The sequence below is a fragment of the Aricia agestis genome, chromosome 6, assembly GCF_905147365.1.
Source record: "Aricia agestis chromosome 6, ilAriAges1.1, whole genome shotgun sequence".
Lineage (NCBI taxonomy): Eukaryota > Metazoa > Arthropoda > Insecta > Lepidoptera > Lycaenidae > Aricia > Aricia agestis.
Genome location: NC_056411.1, coordinates 20369478 through 20385274, shown reverse-complemented (window position 1 = coordinate 20385274; position 15797 = coordinate 20369478). Strand labels below are relative to the sequence as shown.

Sequence of the window (15797 nt, the reverse complement as noted above, 5' to 3'; positions counted from 1 at the left end):
TATTAAAGAAAGTCTCAATAGGCGTTTTGAGATGTTTTATAAATTAGAAGCGCCAAAAGCAAAAGATGGCATAATAGCAGCAGTATCTTATCCTTCTTTCAAAATGAAATGGGTGCCAAAAGCCAACAGAAAATACATCAAGGAAGTATTTGTTTCAGAAGTTAGAAAGATAAAACAAGAAAACGAAAAGAGTTCCCAAGTCCAACATACTGACTCTGATAAAGAGAAGGAAAGGGCAGAATCTTATTATATGTTTCTTGAAGACTCATCTAACTCTTCAACAGCCAGTAATAATGTTAATACTACAATAGATCTGGATCTGGAAACACTACAATATTTAAAAGATGAAGACAATACCTTAGAATCCTTGAACAGGTATCCAAATGTAAAAAAACTCTTCCTTAAATATAATACCTGCTTACCGAGTTCTGCCCCTGTTGAACGACTATTTTCTTTTGGTGGAATGATAATGAGGCCCCATAGGCGGAACATGAAAGATGAACTCTTTGAACAAATTGTAGTTTTAAAATCTGGGAAATAAAATATATAAGTGCTTATGCTTAACAAGGTATTTTATTTTCAAAACCTATTTTGAAAATACGTATTTTGCATTTTGTATTTAAATACTTTTATTTAAAACTATTTTGTATTTATATTTGAAATAGTCCTAACAACTATGCATTTGCATTTTGTATTTAAATACTTTTCCTAAACTATTTTTCACATCTCTGTCTTTAAGCTATAATTAATAATTAAAAACTTAACTTGACTAAAAGTTAAGTGCCAAAAGCAAAAAATTTATAAAATGCTAGGCAGGCATTTATGTTTTTATTTTGGTAAAATATTATCTTTTCTTCTTTAGTGAAAATAATGATTGTTTAAATATTATGCTTAAAAAATGTAGTATAAATACTGACAGTCTTACTATGTGAAAATATGTGTGTTTTCAATTATCCATTTTGGTATTTCTTTTATACTACAAAATCATTTCTATTCCATCATCTACGTAAGCTTTTTTTATTGAATCAATTTATGTTTAATTCGGTTATCTTATCTTTCTTCCACCAGGCGATATCAGACAGCTCTCATTATTTGGCTTTGAATTACGGTACAGTAAGTTAATAACAGCGTTTTACCCTGCAATAAAACGCTTATTAACCATACTTACCTAATTCAAAGCCAACTTTAAATTCTGCCTGTAATTTTAAACGCAATGGCTCCAAATCCGTTGTGCTGTTAAAAGCTCAACTCTGCCACCTGATGGAAAAACTTAGAACTAAACGTCAACCAATAGGGAGGCAGAAAGCGGGTGACGTAGGAGGATATAGAAGTCGTTTAGGTACTATTTCCGCCACACATACGAAAAAATAGTGTTGCCACTCTCATTATTTGGCTTTGAATTAGGTAAGTATAGTTAATAAGCGTTTTATTGCATGGTAAAACGCTGTTATTATCACTTTGTTTTGTCACACCCGGTACAGTGTACATGTGACAATCGTGTTTATCTCTCCCGGTGCTACGTGTAGGGGCCTTATTACATAAGATCACACGCGACACGCGTCGAACACTCTGATTTATAATTGCAGTCAATAGCGAATAATGGTATTTCTACAAAGTGACAAAGTAAGAGGGATCAATTTTACTGACTGCGATTACAAATCAGAGTATAACATGTAACATGGGCACGGATGTAGGTCACAGCACACATATCGACTCGGAAAGGGATCGTCACCGTATCGCCTCGAGCCTCGCCGTCAACCAGGCGTCAACCTAACGTATGCACGTAACCGAAGCGTATCAGTAGCGCCTGCTCGTCAACTCGGCTACGGCTAGGCGACGCCTCGCTTACGGCTCGGGGAAGGGGAAAGGGGTAAGGGTGGACGAAGAAACGTAAGCTTGAGTACGGAGAGACCTATGCACGGGGACGACTAGCCGTAAGCGGGTGGACGACGAGCCGTAAGCGGGTGGACGACTAGTTGACCACGCGTCGCATCCCGGTTCGGAGCCTGTTCCGACTTCCGAGGCGAGGCGTTTACGTTACGGTTTCGCTTAGTGTGCGTCGCAGTAGGGAGTTTCATACAAACTATATCGAACGGCTCGAGGCGATACGGTGCCCATCCCTTTCCGAGTTGATGTGTACTGTGACCTTAAATCACTCTTTGGTATAGAGTTGACGCCGACATCTAATGGTTATAGTAATGGGTATAAGTTATAACATACATAATAAACATTTGAGTAAACTTTTTGCCCTCAATACGTCAAAATCGAATAATCAACGAAATACTTTTAGCCTCTCAGATAATATAAACATTTTTGTCAATGAAATACATATTTAATAAGTTTAAATGTCAAGTCATACCTGACAAACTTACGTTTGACACGCACGCATGCATCGCACGCGCACGCACGTACCGTACGCATTTCGCGCAGCCGCCCGCACACAAGCACGCACGCGTCTTAACACACATACCAGTCGACAGCCAGCACCACAAATATTAAAAGTTAAACCTACATAGATGTGTGACAAGGAAGAGTATATAGCGTTAATTGGAAAAGAAAGTGATGCAATACATTTGCGACTAAATATCTCTAATAGATGTAAAGAGTATATATTTAAAAAGTAAATGCAAAGTAATGGAAAACTGGAAGAAGTTTTTTGAAATAGATTTTCTTTACGGATTCGAAACTAAACCTTTTCTGACCAGGAAGGCACAATACAGTCACGTTTTATACTTTCCTGATCATATAAAATAATTACTCGAAGACTTCTGCGGTGGAAGCAGTCAAACTAACATCGAAAAAAACACTCAACACGTGAACGCAAATCCTAATGTCGAGTTACAACATCTCAAACGTCCATCGAGGGACCAACATTCATACAAACTCGTTCTTTATGTCTCTCCAGCAACTTTGTATTTCACAATGCTGATGGTAGACGTTTAGAAAGTGTCGTATTGAACGGGTTACTTGAATTAGCGTGACCTTTTATAGCTCGGCGAGTGTCGGGAGCGGGGCGGCCGGGGCGGGGTGCGGCCTACCGCCGGCGGCGCGCGCATCACCGGCGCCGCGCCACCTCCCCCGCCCCGCCCGCGGCCCCGCCCCCCGCGCCCGCCGCCTCCGCGCGCGGTTTGCCGAAGAAGATCTTGATGGCGCCGCGCGACATGAGGTAGAACCAGTACAGCTGCGGCAGCAGCAGGATGCTCATGGATATCAGGCAGCCCCTCGGCAGCGTGCCCAGCGCCTGAAACACGATGAACACCAAGTTTAACATATTGGCTCATCAAAAATTACAATAGACGACAATATTGTATTCAGTAAGTGCATTTTCATCCTCAAATAGCTATTGTTAGAAAACACGTTTAAATGCAAATTACAAAGATGTCACTTCCTAAATGTACCACCAGAAATTAATACGTAGGCAGGCAGATGGAACGAGACAGCTGCTAGGCTACCTCATTTGGTCGGGTTATGTCAAGTCAACGTTAGTCGTGAGGTACTGTGTAAGTTGCTAAGCTTAACATATTATGCCGCCGTTGGCGCGGGACGTACCTCCCAGAAGCCCAGGCCGAGCACTGTGCTGTAGTGCCGCAGCACGAGCGGCAGCGCGACGACGCGGCACAGCAGGAACACCACCAGCATCGCCAGCCCGTTGGCGCGGTACGCCGCCGTCCCCTGCAGCCGCAGCCGCGCCAGCACGCCGCGCGCCGACACCTGGTAACATCACATTGATTATTTACTAAATATAAATTACCAATCACGTAACGTCGATTTCTCAATAAAAGCCCGTCAGTGAGGATGTTCGACAATTAATTGACCAGCACGCGGACCCGATCCCGGCCACCTAACCCACAGCGGCAACTATGGTGGACTCGTGTTTTTAAAAACTAACAATAACTTTTCTGGCTGCTGCCAGGCGGAGCTATGTAGCCTGTAGGGTCCAGGGTCTAGGGTATTTCGTGTAAATTTTTGTATTAAAGAGCTATCACGTGTCACGAACTTAAAGACGCGGTAAGTTTTAAGCTCAAACGGGACCTCGAACGAAGCGATAGTCGATTTAATTACCAGCGGCGTGCTGAGCTCCATGAGGTAGACCCAGCCGAAGACGCAGTCGCCGAGGCCGCCGCGCAGGTGCACTATCACGAGGAAGCCGAACCCGCCCACGAACGCGTGGTGCAGCAGGATCACCGGCTCGTGGCGGCAGTACGCCAGGAACGTGGGCTTGGGCGGCGCGTCCCCGCCCGCGCGCCGCTTGTCACCCCCGGCCCCGCCCTCGCCGCCGGTGACGCTGTGCACGTACACCTGGGACACCGGTCAGGTGAGGTCAGCACACGCACATGAATACTTAGAACGTTAGTTTGTAATGATCGCCGCTAGAGGCGCTGGAATGCTGTAAAAATTGTGAATCGAAAATAATTTTACTTCGAGCGATAATAACTTCTAGGCAGCTGTCCGATTCGATAGATTCTGGAGCCGTATAATTTTTTTACAGATCGTATTGCGGACGATTTTATTTTTTTTAAATCGTGTGGGTCTCGGGACGTCCGAAAGAAGCTGAAAATTGAAAACATTAATTGAAAAGGGGGCGTCCATTAATCACGAGAGGTAGTCTAGGGGGAGAGGTTCATGAAAGATTTACTTTCCAAGTCTGTACTTTGAGGGGAAGAGGGATCAAAAAATCTTCAATTAACGGGGCGTCCGGCCAAATACTGATGCCATAACGAAGCAGTTTACCTTCCCTAAGAAGTTACCGAATCGAAATCTCTCCGACATAATTTATTATATTGCGGAAACAAAACAATTCTCACCGTGTACATGGACCATATGTCGTAGAAGAAGTATGCGGCGCCGAACCACGCGTACGCCTCCGACATGTAGTGCGACGCGCGCAGGAAGTCGCGCGCGCACGACCACGCGCACACCACCGCACCCGCCACGCAACACAGCGCCGCCTGAAACGTTCAAAACTTGAACTGAATTTTTTGATTCGTTTGGTTTTTTGCACACATTAAAGGTAGTAATTAAGAAATTTAAAAAAACCCCCACCAAAACAACTTTAAAAAGTAATGAAATAATATTTACTGCCTTTAAGTTCAAATGATTCCTAACTTGTGTAAAGTAATTATTATTTTAGTCCATAATTGTTGTCACGGTGTGTCGGGGGACCGCCAAGTAAACTACAACCTACAACCGCCAAGTCGCTGATTACCTATCTCGATTCAGATCGCTGTGAATTGATCCTTAAACTTGTTAAGTGAAATTAAACATCTACATTAGCGGTCCCCCGACACACCTTGACAACGATTATGGACTAAAATAATTATTACTTTACAAAAGTTAGGAATCATTTGAACTTAAAGGCAGTAAATATTATTTCATTACTTTTTAAAGTTGTTTTGGCGGGGTTTTCTTTAAATTTCTTAATTTAATTTTATTTCATACTTTTTAAACTTGTGTTGGTTATAGTGCAGAGTAATTTCTATCAACAGAATCATATTCTCATGATTACCATCTATCAATGTCCTTTTCGATGAGGCCGTTAAAATGAGCCCAAACATGAAACCTCCACTTTGGGTTCATACGAAGCTCGGTTCCTATAGAATCCAGGTGATGCTGCAGCATCAGCATGTAAATATTTACTGTTTATACTTTACTAGCTGTTGCCCGCGACTTCGTCCGCGTGGACTTTAGTTTATAGCGCGCGGTGTCAACAAAATTTGTGTCAAATTTAAAAACTTTTTAAAACCCTGGTAAGTGGTACCCCTCTTAGGGCCGCGCTACACCGGAATGGCAGCGCTGAAAGTGCTCGCCTCGCCGCTGCCATTCCGGTGAAGCGCGGCCCTTAATTAATCAAAATACCCAAAAACAGCTGTGCAGTGTGCACATAATCTATACTAATATTATAAATGCGAAAGTATCTCTGTCTGTCTGTCTGTCTGTCAGTCTCGCTTTCACGCCAAACGCCAAAAGTATCTCTGTCTGTCTGTCTGTCTGTCAGTCTCGCTTTCACGCCAAACGCCAAAACTACCGAACCGATTGTAATGAAATTTTGTATACAAATAGTCTAAAGCCTGAGAAAGGACATAGGCTACTTTTTTACTGGAAAAAAGGGTTGTAAGGGGGTGAAAATGCGTAAATTTGTTCAAATTAAGTTAATTCCAACAATTCATAATAGATGGCGCCGTGCGTCTTCTACATCGCGCTGACGCTTGCTCAAAAGTCTTCCTATAAGACGTGGTATCATGTTACATTTAAGTTTCGATTTTTTTCGATTGTTATATCTATTCTACGGTATTAAATAACTCAGTACTTTATCTGTGCAGTGACGTAACCTTAAATCTATCAATGATAAATAGTTTATGGGTAAAGTTGTGTAATTGGAGCTAAATAAGCTTTAAAATTTGGCATAAAATATAAAGTTTAATATAAAAAAATTTAATACTTATTGTGTGCACACTGCACAGCTGTATTGATTTAAGGGGTACCAGGGTTTTTTTATAAAAGCTTTTGACACCAATTTTGTTGACATCGCGCGCTATAAACTGAAGTCCACGCGGACGAAGTCGCGGGCAACAGCTAGTTAAACATAATATTCTAACGTATTAAAAACTATAAACAAAAACATACTAACTAATAAGTATGATTAGTTCTATGTTACAATAAAGTAAAAAATAAAACGCCATCTGTTGAATCGTATTAGAACTAAAATGTTCATTGCGTCGATATATTTCTGGATTTTTTATAATATTATACATAAAATATGTTTAAGATTTTTGAAATTTTATTTTAATACACATCCAAGACCCAGGAACATTGAAAACTTTTTGTTCCGCCTGCGGGACTCGAACCCAGGACCCCCGGGATGAGCGCTGGCCACGCGCAATGCGAATTCATTTTCATCGATATTTTCATGGAAATAAGATATTTTCCCACATCAAAATGTAGCCTATGTCCTTTCTCAGACTCTAGAATAACTGTGTACAAAATTTCATTGCAATCGGTTCAGTAGTTTTGGCGTGAAAGCAAGACAGACAGACAGACAGACAGACAGACAGACAGACAGACAGACAGACAGAGATACTTTCGCATTTATAATATTAGTATGGATCTACTTCTTACTGGTTGTCACAATTAAAATGAGCCCAAACACGAAACCTCTACTCTTAGTTGGCGAGGAGTTGGATATCCTATTGATTACCAGGTGATGCTGCAGCACCAGGTCAACTTTCCATTATTATGTGTATACGTATATTGTATATTCACAAATATCACGAACTAAAATGAAATATAAAACCTATCAAACGACTACAAGTTGTTAACGGCCTTTCATGAACCAAATAAACCGTGATTGTCCAGCAGGCTGATGATGATGAATTATAGCTAAGAACACTCTCGATCGTGTCAGCTTTCAAACAAAAAAAACTAGATCAAAATCGGTCCACCCGTTTGGATGCTACGATGCCACGGACAGATACACACACACACACAGACAGACAGACAGACAGACGGACACGTCAAACTTATAACACCCCTCTTTTTTGTCGGGGGTTAAAAATACAATCGAATGGAAGTTTTCGATATGGATATAAATATATAGAGGTAGTTAATAGGGGTAAGTTCGGATAGAGGGTAAGTCCGGATAATTCAAGTTAACGCTAAATTAAACTACAGCTACGGTACGGTACTACAGTTTGCGGCTGCAGTGCAGTATGGCGTATACGCCGCGCCGCGACGCACCGAGATCCCGGAGACGCGAGACAAACGCACCTGCACGGCGGACACGAGTTTGTTAGCGACGTCTAGCGCGTCGGCAGCGGAGAGGCGGTGGCGGCGCCGAGCGCGCGCGCCCGCCGCCGTGCGCAGCGCCAGCGCCGCCAGCAGCGAGAACAGCGACCAGAAGTACGCCAGGCCCAGACCCAACAGCGCCGCGCCGCGACGCACCGAGATCCTGGAAACAGGGTTAGGGCGGTTATTGCAAACATTCCTTCTACAACAAAATATATTCTCCATCTGTTTATACTTTATAGTAATCACGATAGCTCTCTCGGCTCTCGACTCGACCATCTTGATTACTATTGTAGCACGAGGACTACAACGTACTGTACGGTGTAGTAGGTACCCGTACTGTACGGTGTAGTAATCGTTTACTGTAACAGTAAACGATTAATATAATATATGGTATAATATAATAATATATAGTTTCACAGTAACGCAGACTGTGTCTGTATTAAAAAATAAAACTATTTGATACAACTGTGTGATAATTAATATAATGCATTGTTATGCATTATATTAATTTTTTATGAAATAAGGGGGCAAACGAGCAAACGGGTCACCTGATGGAAAGCAACTTCCGTCGTCCATGGACACTCGCAGCATCAGAAGAGCTGCAGGTGCGTTGCCGGCCTTTTAAGAGAAAATAGGGTAATAGGGGAGGGTAGCGATGGGAAGGGAAGGGAATAGGGGAGGGTAAGGAAGGAAATAGAGTAGGGGATTGGGCCTCCGGTAAACTCACTCACTCGGCGAAACACAGCGCAAGCGCTGTTTCACGCCGGTTTTCTGTGAGAACGTGGTATTTCTCCGGTCGAGCCGGCCCATTCGTGCCGAAGCATGGCTCTCCCACGTATAATTATGACATTTAGCAGCAAGGACTGGACGGATTGCTGATAAACAGAGCAGGAATAATAATGTTTATTTGTGGTATATGAAAGTAACTATAAGATGGTACAGTATGAAATGGCACTCATATTTTGTCGGATATGTAGAGATGTAGTCTGCCGGGCTAAAATGGTCGCTTTGAAGAATCATGATATGAATCATATTATGATTCATTTTTCTAAAATCGCAAAATGCAACTCTGCTTGCAATTCATTTCTGTATATTTGTACTGATTTGACATTTGTGAGTTTGACAGTTTTGAGAATTCATTTGCTGAATTGATTGAGAGGAATTGCTAAATGTGGTCATTTTAGCCCCGCTGGTCTTTATAACATGTTATTCATGGCAATAAAATGTTAAAAATTAATAGTAATTTGTTGATTACAAATAATAAACATTACCTAACTGAAATAAAATATTCTCTTTGTATCATTCTCTCCTATACTCGTAGCGTACCGTACGTAACGTAGCTTAATCAAGATGGCTGGTCTCTTGAGGGAAGGGAGCATAAAGCAGAATAGAGAAACAAAGACCTGAGCAAGCGAGATGTCACTATCAGTAACACTGCGTGATAAAAAGAGACAAGTGATAGATGACAGCAGAACCATTTTTTTCATCTGTTTGACGTCTAGTCGGCACTTATAGGCACGTTGACAATTTAATCTCTTAGAAAGATGCTTGTGCGTCGTGGCCGTTTTTATTAGGGCCGCAACACGGATTCGCGTCGTGGCTGTTTTTCAATGCTCGGAACGCGTCATGGCTTTTCTCTATTACCACAACGCGTTGTGGTCGAATAGCACGTCAGTCACAACACGAATTTCGCTTTGTGATTACCAGAACGCGTCGTGGCCGTTTCACTGTGACCACAACGCATTGTGAGCCTTTTTTTCGCTCACTGAGCGTTTTCGGTCTTTGACCGTAACATATTATACGTAAACAATTTTTTACACGCAGAGTACAGACGTAAATAAATTTCGGTTTCGTTTGACAGCTCGAGATTGTTGCTCTTTTCCGCTAGGTATATTAACTTTATGTGAGGGAGGGACTTAAATATTATATAGTCAATATCGTTAATTATAGAGTAATATATACGTTTATATACTTTAAGACCTACTGAATGTCGCCCGCAACTCTGTTGCGCTAAAATTCGTTTATCGCGCGGGAACCGTACATTTTTTCGGGATAAAAAATATTCTATGTCCTTTCCCGGGACTCAAAATATCTCCATAAGAAGTTTCAGCAAAATCGGCTTAGCTTTTAGCGACGTAAGTGGCGGCCGAAAAGAAAGATCTTCCGAATTGCGAGCGAGCGAGATCGTACTATGCTAGGTCAGGCCGAAACCCACTGACATCATTGACGTTGTATATGTATATTATTTTATCTTGTCGTTCTCCGAAACTTCGATAGCGTGATGCAGGATTGTGAGGCCATCAATTGTGGGTACCGCCACAAGCGGTTCGGGCGTGAAAGGGGTAACAAAGAGACAGGGAAACAAATAGATACACTTTCGCATTTACAATATTAATATCTAAGATTAGTATGGATCTCGCACGTCAGCCATAGATACTTTTACAGGAGAGCAAACACCTCAAGGCCGCCTGAGCCTGACGCAAGCTCATGACACTCGGTGTTATCAGCTGAATAAATCCGCACGCGGCATGGCGATTGGCGCGTCATCTCGCCGATAACGCTCATCTCGGGACAAGCTGTACTTCGTATCATGTTGATGCATAAATTTGAGGGATTACGTAAGTTGACGTAACCAATAACCATATTTGACTGAGTTTTTTTTGTTTGAAGAAAGATAGGCTTAAGAAAATCTCCGTATGTCTCATTTATAACGACAGAACTGGATGATTTATCATTTAGTTATTACTTGGCTGATTTAAAAAACTAGAAGATTGATATTACATTTAGTAGAAGAAATTTTAACAAAAATATAGTGATAATGTTTTCATAAATATACATGTAGGTACATGATGACAAAAAGCAAAGTACTTATATATCTTTTTTTTCATCTCATGGGATCGCACCATAAAAAAGTTGAAAAACAGTGATGTAGATCAGTATGATATGATACTCGCAAACAAAGTCGTCACCGGCAAGTGGTAATGTACCAACTACCAAGTCAATCGAGCACTTATGCCATTGTTTATCCCCCGGCCGCGCTATATTGGCGCGGAAGGCCGCTCTCTGGGGACCAGACGCTTCATTATTGTTTTAAAGGTGACTAGAGATTCTATTTCAAGCGTAAACAGTAAACAGTCATTGAGTTTATGGATTATAATCTTTATTGTAAATTGAACCGCAGAGTATGCCCGTTGTTAAAATTATATGCCACAAGCATTTCAATTCCAGAAAATGTCATGCAGTTTAATAGTCTTATTAAGTATCACATACAAGTTACAACAATAAACATTAAACATATTAGGTTGGAAATAGGAATTCGGAAAAGAGAGGCTTCGGCTAGTATAGACTGAGACTGTCTATACTAGCCGAAGCCTGAAGCTAGATCATGAGCGGGCCGTTTAATTTTTTAAGGAAGATCTTTAAAGCCCTAATGGCTAATAGCGGCCTTGCCCTTCGAGTTTTTGCCGGCAGCTACGGCGGAGTTAGACACTCAGAATACAACAATTTGTGGTGGGCAGCTCTAGTACAAAATATCTCACCTGTCCTCAGGACGCAGGCCGCTGACGAGCAGCAACGCGCCGAGCAGCGCGCCGACGTTCACCGCGCCCAGCGCCAGCGTCACCAGTCGCTGGTGCCGCGTCTGGAACATCGGGGTGCAGTGGCATGTGAGCAGGACAACAATATACAGGGACTACCCGTTGAGAATATAATTGAGGGGGCTCATTTGAAATGAACTATTATAATAATAACTCCCACACCGGTTTCGGTGACGGTGGCCGGTTTCGTTGAAACCAGGAGGAGGAGTAATTTTATAGTACCCAAGTGTATGCGCAGTACACAAGAGCACTTATTCCTTTACTCTCATAATAACGACGCGACTGGCTAGAGATCAGGCGCAGGACCGACTTTTTAAATGCCCATCTGACGCATGGACCGTCTTACTTATCAGTTATCACTTATCAGACAATAAGGTGATCAGCCTGCATTGTCCTAATCAAACTTGGAAATAACATGTTTCCAACGCGGGAATGGAACCCACGACCTCCGAGTCAAGAGCCACGCTCTAAACCACTGGACTACGGAGGCGTTATTGCTAATGCATATGCAGCAGAATGCTCAATAGTCAATAGTCTTTTAAAGCCCAGTAGTCCCTAAAATAAGTAGGTCGATGTCTGTCAGTACGAATATCGACGTTAAGAACATTAAAATAACATTCATATCAGCGCACCTTGTACAGTGGCTGTTATGCGCTCGCCTCCCGCCTTGATAATAGAAAATATGAGTAAAAACCTTTTGTTTTTAGTATTACACAAATCAAATATATCAAATCGTTTACGTTAGGTTACGACACATATAATATATTTTTTTGTTATTTCTAGAAAGTGTGTTATTTAGCCATAAAATGATTTACTTAATTATGAAAAACAGCGTTATAACAGTTATCTTTGAGATTTTTTTCTATCGAGCAGAATTTTTCAAATTGTGTTCTGATATACCTTTGCGTATAGGAAATTTTCTCAATTTTAAAACGGTATTTATTTTATACTTAAATAATGACATTTCCTTTACTAAAAACGTGTTTTAAAAACCCATTTTACGTACTTTGCAACAACCACAGCGCCTTAACTCGTACGCCACTATTCCTTGCTCGTTTGATCTTGTCCGTTTCCTATTGAACGGCAAAAATTATCCCCAAACAAACGATGCATAGTACGATGATTCGACATAATTATTATCATGGGAATGCAATTTATGTGTTTGATGGTAACTGCTTTATGTTATGCGATAATATTGCATAAAAAATAATAATTCAAGATACTGAACAAATCGACAACTGTTTTAATAGAATAACTTTAAACAAGTTATGGTACCAGTTACCACCCAGTTATAGATAATCAGTTTGTCATCAAGTTAATTGATTCAGTAATGGGCCTTCTAATGACACAAGGGCGGTCCTCGCTTACGTCACCTCTGACCGTAAGATGACGTCACACTCGAGTGTTCTGTGTTTCGTCGATATCATACTATATTCTGTTTCCCTACACGTGTCAGATGTTTACGTTGCGTAAACAACCTCCTAATAATATAATGATGTAATATCAAAATATTTTGTCAACAATTTCATGCTTAGCTTAGCACATTCGTCGTTACGGCTACATCAGACCGAGTAGAGGCCAGCGGGGGCGGCATTTAAACTAGTTGCATATACATTATCATAATATTGGATGACATAAGACGAGGAAACGGGCGGAGAGATTTCCTGATGGTGACCGATTAACGCCGCCTATAACTCGCAAAATCGTACAAGTCGAAGATGCATTTCTGTCTTTTAAGAGGCAAATAAGAATACAAACTTCTAAATAACCCCGAATAACCCACGTTAACATACGCATTGCAGGTGCTGCCGGCCTGACATTTACTATCATGTAAAGTTTATCGCTTTACGGTCAAGACTTAAGTGCAATAAACGCACGACCTCGTAGTGAGTGTAGAGTTATCATCGCGACCTCGCGCGCTGATCTCAGTGGGAAGGTGAAGGATTAATGTGTGAGGTCACACGCAGGCGCTGGGCGGGGCGCCCACGGCCCACGAAACAGTCGGTCGATTAAAACTGAATACTGATAGTAAGGCCCGGTTGGCAGGGCCGGATTTATATGAGTATAGGCCATTTTAATTTTGCCGCCCCTATGTACGAACTCTGCCGCCATCCTAGGATTCCTAGGACGCTGCCGCCCCCCCCTCTAGCACGCCATAGGACGGTGCCACCCATAAGCCATGGACTATACTGCCTAATGCCTATACATAAATCCAGAGCCGCCAGTTGGGCCAGTTTGGATACAGGATTTAAACCCTGGGTTATGTTATTTCTTTCGTTCCTCTTATTTATGAAAGAAGCGTGATATTTTTTAACACAGAGTTTACTTAAACTCGCACGGGCGTAAAGGCAGCTTTGTCAGTAACCTCATACTTCAAATGGAGAAATGTTGCATATTTGTACGAGCTAAGCAAGGACTGTATGTCAGGCATACTTACATGCCGTTACATTTTATATAAATATTAAATACTCTTGACAACATTTAAATTTTTATCCGCAGTAGTTGTAAATTTAAATATTATGTATTTTTAACATTATGAGGAAAAATATACTCTATAGTAGAGTAGTAATCTTCAGATTAGCATTCAGCCAACATGAACATCACCACAATGGTTGCTAATTATCAAAAATTTGTTAATTAACTGTACATGCATTTTAATTTATTATTTAGTGGAAAGATCCGAAGCTTTAATGTTAATTTCACACCAACTGCAACATTAGCTCAAAATAATGTTCAAGGTCGGTCTAATAAACAATGACTATTGTTTGTCTTGTTTTATTACATTATGTAATATGTATTAATACATACTTTTGCATTTGGTTAATGGTTAAACTGACAAGTCACATATTATAATGATTTGAGAGTGAGATTTTGCTTGATTAATATTTATCAACTATGCTTCATTTTTAAAAAGACAAGTAGCTTGACTGTTAAATACTCATTCAAAATAATTCACTTTTCATATTTACAATGTTTATCACAATAGTAAATCATTATAGTGTGAACATTATGCCAGCATGTCTAGGCTGTCATGGCTGTCTATCAATACTAATTAATAAAACAATATAATTTCAAATCTCTAGTGTAGTGTGTACTAAAGAAAGCATGAAGTGTCTACTAAAATTAGTAACAATGGGACTACAGAAATAAATTTTTCTCAATGAATCTGGATCAATAGTAATAATATAATATGTACTATCAGAGAAGTTTACCATCTACTATCAGAGAGTTTTATACGTGGGAGAGCCATCCTTCGGCACGAATGGGCCGGCTTGACCGGAGAAATACCACGTTTTCACAGAAAACCGGTGTGAAACAGTGTTTCGCCGAGTGAGTGAGTTTACCGGAGGCCCAATCCCCTACCCTCCTCTATTCCCTTCCCTTCCCTTCTCTACTCTCCTCTATTCCCTTCCCTTCCTTTCCTTACCCTCCCCTATTACCCTGTTCCCTCTTAAAAAGCCGGCAACGCACTTGCAGCTCTTCTGATGCTGCGAGTGTACATGGGCGACGGAAGTTGCTTTCCATCAGGTGACCCGTTTGCTCGTTTGCCCTTTTATTACATAAAAAAAAAACGTTGATTCCTAGGCATGTAGGGGACCTACGTAGTATGGTCGTGTTACGTCAAACCCAGCCAACAGATCACAATTAACATTGAATTGACTTGATCCGACCAAACAACATTGGTCTGTCAACTGCCTAGAAATCAATTTCCTCGATGGTACATTATAAGGTGACCATTCAAAAATAAAATTTCGGAAACACGTATCATGTAATTTTTAACGGTATTTTCTACTTGTTATCGGTTCTCTTAACCATTTAGAAAGATACTATATAATTAAAAAAAAATTTTTTTGTTACACTTTACATTCTTTGTTGAGGATTTGACCCAAAAGAAGAACCGTCCCAACAGAAACGTAATAATTTAATATTAGACTCCAATATAATAAATGTACATTGCAGTTTTATTTTACTACATTATAACATTAATCATTCCTCAACTTACCTTAGAAAATGAGAGCTCCATTTTTGGCTATCTAATAGTCGTCACATAGGGTTTATTTGTACAGAAAGTTTTTAATTATAAAATAAGATTTTCGTTTTGTTTTTATGACACAAAATAAAGTTATCAACAATTAGATCTGCGAATTTATGAAATTTTTCGTCTGCTGCGAACTGCAGTGTGAAGTGTGAACTGTCAAGTGTTAGGTCAGCCGTCAGCTGACATGTGACAGAAGCTGACTGTTGACCACAGATTACTAGTATATATTTGGTGTTGACTGACGTAAGTTGCCCTAAATGTCATATAACCAGAGACATGATACTTACAACTGCTTAAAACAGACACATTTGACAATTGACAGTGACAAAAATGATTTTTAAAATCAAACCGTTAACCGTAGTGGTGTGGAGTGTGGA

At 40.8% G+C, this 15797-nt stretch overlaps 1 protein-coding gene across 1 annotated transcript; it reads right to left on the bottom strand.

Moving 5' to 3' along the window:
* Positions 1-1821: 1821 nt before the first annotated feature.
* On the bottom strand, positions 1822-15553 carry LOC121728191 (TLC domain-containing protein 3A). The gene is made up of 7 exons (XM_042116327.1): positions 15385-15553; positions 11325-11425; positions 7765-7945; positions 4806-4949; positions 4063-4299; positions 3550-3711; positions 1822-3241 (listed from the first exon to the last, which is right to left on the bottom strand). The coding sequence occupies exons 1-7, from the start codon at positions 15403-15405 to the stop codon at positions 3056-3058; spliced, it is 1032 nt and encodes a 343-aa protein (XP_041972261.1). The 5' UTR covers positions 15406-15553; the 3' UTR covers positions 1822-3055.
* Positions 15554-15797: the final 244 nt, after the last annotated feature.

Coding starts and splice junctions, on each gene's coding strand:
- LOC121728191 (XM_042116327.1), bottom strand. CDS start 15,405: ATGGAGCTCTCATTTTCTAAG. Junction 7,946..11,324: donor GGCCTGCGTCCTGAGGACAG/GTGAGATATTTT, acceptor CCCTGTTTCCAG/GATCTCGGTGCGTCGCGGCG. Junction 4,300..4,805: donor ACATATGGTCCATGTACACG/GTGAGAATTGTT, acceptor CCGGTGTCCCAG/GTGTACGTGCACAGCGTCAC.